Raw genomic sequence first — 4,979 nt, 5'->3', positions numbered from 1 at the left:
TTCCAGAAATCCCCGATGTTCCACTTCATAGCACAGCTGTCGCCTGGACTTTGTTCCCAGATCAACACATGTCTCTCTTCATAGGTCACAACAGCTAAACTTGAATATTTGAGCATTTAGTGCAACTAAATGCCAGATCCTAGTTTAAGAATGTACAGTTGTAATACCCTATGTTGCCATGTCACTTGCAGTTCTCACTTTAAATATTGCTCCCTTAAACTTCTAGACCAACGTTATTGAAGAGGATGATAGAAGTTCCACATCTTCTTAAGGTTTCTGAGATTCCATTTTTATTTTCCATGAATCATCATAAAATAGAGAAAAAATAATCAAATTTCATTTATGTGATGTTTAGTAGTGTCTGGCAGAGTAGCAATGACTTATCTTCTATTATTCACAGCAGAAATGTGAATATCTAAAATAAGATAAGGGAGCTACCATGATTTTAGCAAACCAGATATGCAGAATGATAGATACATCCAGTGGAGCTGGGAATCAGCTGAATGGCTTGGGATTAATAGGAGAGGATTTCCTCTACATTTCTGGAATATCCTTTTGGATTAGTCACCTCATGCAAAAGAAAAATGTGGGGTAGAACTCCAAGGGAATAAAACAGTTTTTCATAAAGTTCAATAGCTGAGAAGCAAGGATGTTCAAGTGGAAAATGTACTGAGCTAAAGTCTGGGTAACATAGCTGCTACTATCTGAGGCAAGTAGTTACTTTTCAGTTTGTGCTGCTACTGCTAAAGCACTTCAGTCGTGTCCCACTCTGTGCGACCCCATAGACGGCAGCACAACAGGCTCCGCCGTCCCTGGGATTCTCCAGGCAAGAACACTGGAGTGGGTTGCCATTTCCTTCTCCAATGCATAAACGTGAAAAGTGAAAGTGAAGTCGCTCAGTCGTGTTCCACCCTCAGCGACGCCATGGACTGCAGCCTTCCAGGCTCCTCCACCCATGGGATTTTCCAGGCAAGATTACTGGAGTGGAGTGCCATTGACTTCTCCGTTTCAGTTTGTGCTTGAATGCAAAATTAAATGTTGATAAATACTGCATATCCTTTTAAGCTCAAAAATATACACAGTTTTCTATACACATATTCGTAGAAAATCTTAGAGAATGTCAAAATTAATGATTTCAAAGGAATTATCAGACAAATCATTAAGCAGATGTTATTTAATATATAAAATAATTAGGCTATTTATTCTATTTTCTTGTAAATAATATCTAATACCTATAGTATATTTTCATTTTGATAATTACATTCATAAATACTAATATAAAAATAAAGCTGGTAATTAAATAATCTAATCATTAAACATTTTAAAGTTTATTTTATTTGCTAAGAAAATCATGAGTTGATTTCTTGTTTCATAAAAGGTGTTGTTACTTTATTCTTCTAAGTTTCCTTTATATCTTATGATGCAAGTAAGATCATCCACTTCTCTTTTAGATGGCAGTGTCTTCTGATACCTACATGACAAAAAATGATGTATGTTTTATAGGATTATCCCAATAAAATTGCAATGACTTGCATAAATTAGCCAAAGCAAAAAGTATTAAATTCATTTATCAATTCTGAATAATATGACTCATATAAAGATTTCCTGACTTCTCCTGTTAGATTTAGAATAAGAGAACTATTATATAAAACATGATCCACAAATACATTTTAAGAAAAATTGTAAATAAGGTATTAAAAGAAAACAATATTAGCATGAATTAGAGAGAATGATTTAGAGTTGATGATGATCTTGATCATAATGAATTATATTTTCATCTCTTCCTTTTAATACACTTTCCATCTAAATATATTTAAAAGAAGAAAAAAGGAGGAAAAAAGAGAAAGAAATGAACCACACAGTGATCATAGACTTTGTCCTTCTAGGCCTTTCTGATGATCCTGACCTTCAGATTGTGATTTTCCTCTTTTTATTTATCACATATATATTAAGTGTCACTGGAAACCTGACTATCATCACCCTAACTGAGGTGGACTCCCATCTCCAGACGCCAATGTATTTCTTCCTCCGAAACTTCTCCTTCTTAGAAATCTCCTTTACTACTGTGTGTATCCCTAAATTTCTGGGGGCAATTATTACCAAAGACAAGACTATTTCTTACAACAATTAGCCCAACTATTTTTCTTTATTTTCATGGGGGTGACTGAATTTTACATTCTAACCGCCATGTCCTATGACCGCTATGTTGCCATCTGCAAGCCCCTGCATTACACAACCAACATGAGCAGGAAACTCTGCAGCTTGCCTGTGCTCTGTGCTTGGCTGGGTGGGTTTCTGACCATTTTCCTTCCCCTTATGCTTCTCCTCCAGCTGGATTACTGTGCTTCCAATGTCATTGATCACTTTGCATGTGACTATTTCCCCCTTTTACAATTGTCTTGTTCAGATACATGGTTCCTAGAAATAATTGGTTTTTACTTTGCTTTGGTTACCTTGCTATTCACTTTGGCCTTAGTGATTTTGTCATATATGTACATTGTCGGGACTATTCTGAGAATCCCATCTGCCAGTCAGAGAAAAAAGGCCTTCTCCATTTGTTCCTCTCACATGATTGTCATCTCCATCTCCTATGGAAGCTGTATATTCATGTATGCTAATCCCTCAGCCAAAGAAAAAGCATCATTGACAAAAGTAGTGGCTATTCTCAATACCGCTGTGGCCACCATTCTGAACCCCTTCATCTACACCCTGAGAAACCAGCAAGTGAAACAAACCTTCAAAGACATGGTCTATAAAGCAATCTTTTCTGCCAATAAATTATTTTTTTGTCAACTTTAAAGGGGAGGTTGATTAATTCCTGAAGTTCCTTAAAGTCTGTATAACTATGGTTGGTCTCTATAGTCCCTTAACATGCCACCTGACAGTTAATATATTATTTTAGCCTATTATATTATTTTAGCCTATTCTCTATGTTAAGAGAACAAATTTTTCTTAGAATGAAGCTTTCAATAACAGATTATTAATTTCTTTGCCTTTAAGTATTTTATTTCTTTTTAAAATCTTTTGTTACTTTCGTATTATGGTACATGTAAAAGCTCATTCTGCTTCTACAAAAAATAACCCTTCACCCTTAGACTTTTGCTATTCTGATGTCCTTAAAACATGGCAACAGTCTACTCCTAAATCAGAGAATTAAAAATGGGTTAACAATAGCTCTATATCAAAGAGTCAGGGCCATGGGAAATCCAAGACGGCCACTTGGATTTTTCAGGCTCCCTGAAAAACCTCATTTTTATTTGATAGGTTAAAGCCTTCCCTGGCTACAGGGTTAATGCCCTCACAATGACAAAAATATATATATTTCACTTAATAATAAGTTCTAGTTTTGTTAATTAAGGTCTGAGATTACTATGACTCACTTCTGAGATAGTTCCTTGCTGTTATGTTATATTGCTAAAAGGTTTAATTAAGCTATTTAAAAAGACACTCTAAGTTTGTTTCTAAAAGCCCAGAGATAATCCACACACATATGGACACCTTATCTTTGACAAAGGAGGCAAGAAGATACAATGGAGTAAAGACAATCTCTTTAACAAGTGGTGCTGGGAAAACTGGTCAACCACTTGTAAAAGAATGAAACTAGATCACTTTCTTACACTGCACACGAAAATAAACTCAAAATGGATTAAAGGTCTAAATGTAAGACCAGAAACTATAAAACTCCTAGAGGAGAACATAGGCAAAACACTCTCAGACATAAATCACAGCAGGATCCTCTATGATCCACCTCCCAGAATTCTGGAAAAAAAAGCAAAAATAAACAAATGGGATCTAATTAAAATTAAAAGCTTCTGCACAACAAAGGAAAATATAAGCAAGAAAAGACAGCCTTCTGAATGGGAGAAAATAATAGCAAATGAAGCAACTGACAAACAACTAATCTCAAAAATATGCAAGCAACTTAATGCAACTCGATTCCAGAAAAATAAACGACCAAATCAAAAAATGGGCCAAAGAACTAAATAGACATTTCTCCAAAGAAGACATATGGATGGCTAACAAACACATGAAAAGATGCTCAACATCATTCATTATTAGAGAAATGCAAATCAAAACCACAATGAGGTACCACTTCACACCAGTCAGAATGGCTGCAATCCAAAAATCTGCAAGCAATAAATGCTGGAGAGGGTGTGGAGAAAAGGGAACCCTCCTACACTGTTGGTGGGAATGCAAACTAGTACAACCACTATGGAAAACAGTGTGGAGATTCCTTAAAAAATGCAAATAGAACTGCCATATGACCCAGCAATCCCACTGCTGGACATACACACTGAGGAAACCAGAACTGAAAGAGACACATGTACCCCAATGTTCATCGCAGCACTGTTTATAATAGCCAGGACATGGAAACAACCTAGATGTCCATCAGCAGATGAATGGATAAGAAAGCTGTGGTACATATACACAATGGATTATTACTCAGCCATTCAAAAGAATACATTTGAATCAGTTCTGATGAGATGGATGAAACTGGAGCCGATTATACAGAGTGAAGTAATCCAGAAAGAAAAACACCAATACAGTATTCTAACACATATATATGGAGTTTAGAATGGTAATGATAACCCTGTATGCGAGACAGCAAAAGAGACACAGATGGTTAGAACAGACTTTTGGACTCTGTGGGAGAGGGAGAGGGTGGGATGATTTGGGGAAATGGCATTAAAACATGTATAGTATCATGTAAGAATCGAATCGCCAGTCTATGTCCAATGCAGGATACAGCATGCTTGGGGCTGGTGCACGGGGATGACCCAGAGGGATGTTGTGGGGATGGAGGTGAAAGGGGGGTTCATGTTTGGGAACGCATGTACACCCGTGATGGATTCATGTCAATGTATGGCAAAACCAATACAGTATTGTAAAGTAAAATAAAATAAAAATAAAAATAAAACAAGAAACTAAAAAATAAATAAATAAATAAATAAATAAAAGAGATGTACCAGTGACCCAGC

At 36.1% G+C, this 4,979-nt stretch overlaps 1 protein-coding gene across 1 annotated transcript; it reads left to right on the top strand.

Annotated features, from left to right (window-relative positions):
- On the top strand, positions 1,850–2,799 carry LOC102175276 (olfactory receptor 6C3-like). The gene is given in 2 exon segments (XM_005680616.2): positions 1,850–2,126; positions 2,129–2,799. Coding segments are annotated over 2 exon segments (948 nt in total).

Source organism: Capra hircus, chromosome 5 (assembly GCF_001704415.2).
Source record: "Capra hircus breed San Clemente chromosome 5, ASM170441v1, whole genome shotgun sequence".
Taxonomy (NCBI): domain Eukaryota; kingdom Metazoa; phylum Chordata; class Mammalia; order Artiodactyla; family Bovidae; genus Capra; species Capra hircus.
The sequence above is the reverse complement of the archived record's forward strand: the minus strand, read 5'-3'. Positions and strand labels throughout refer to the sequence as shown.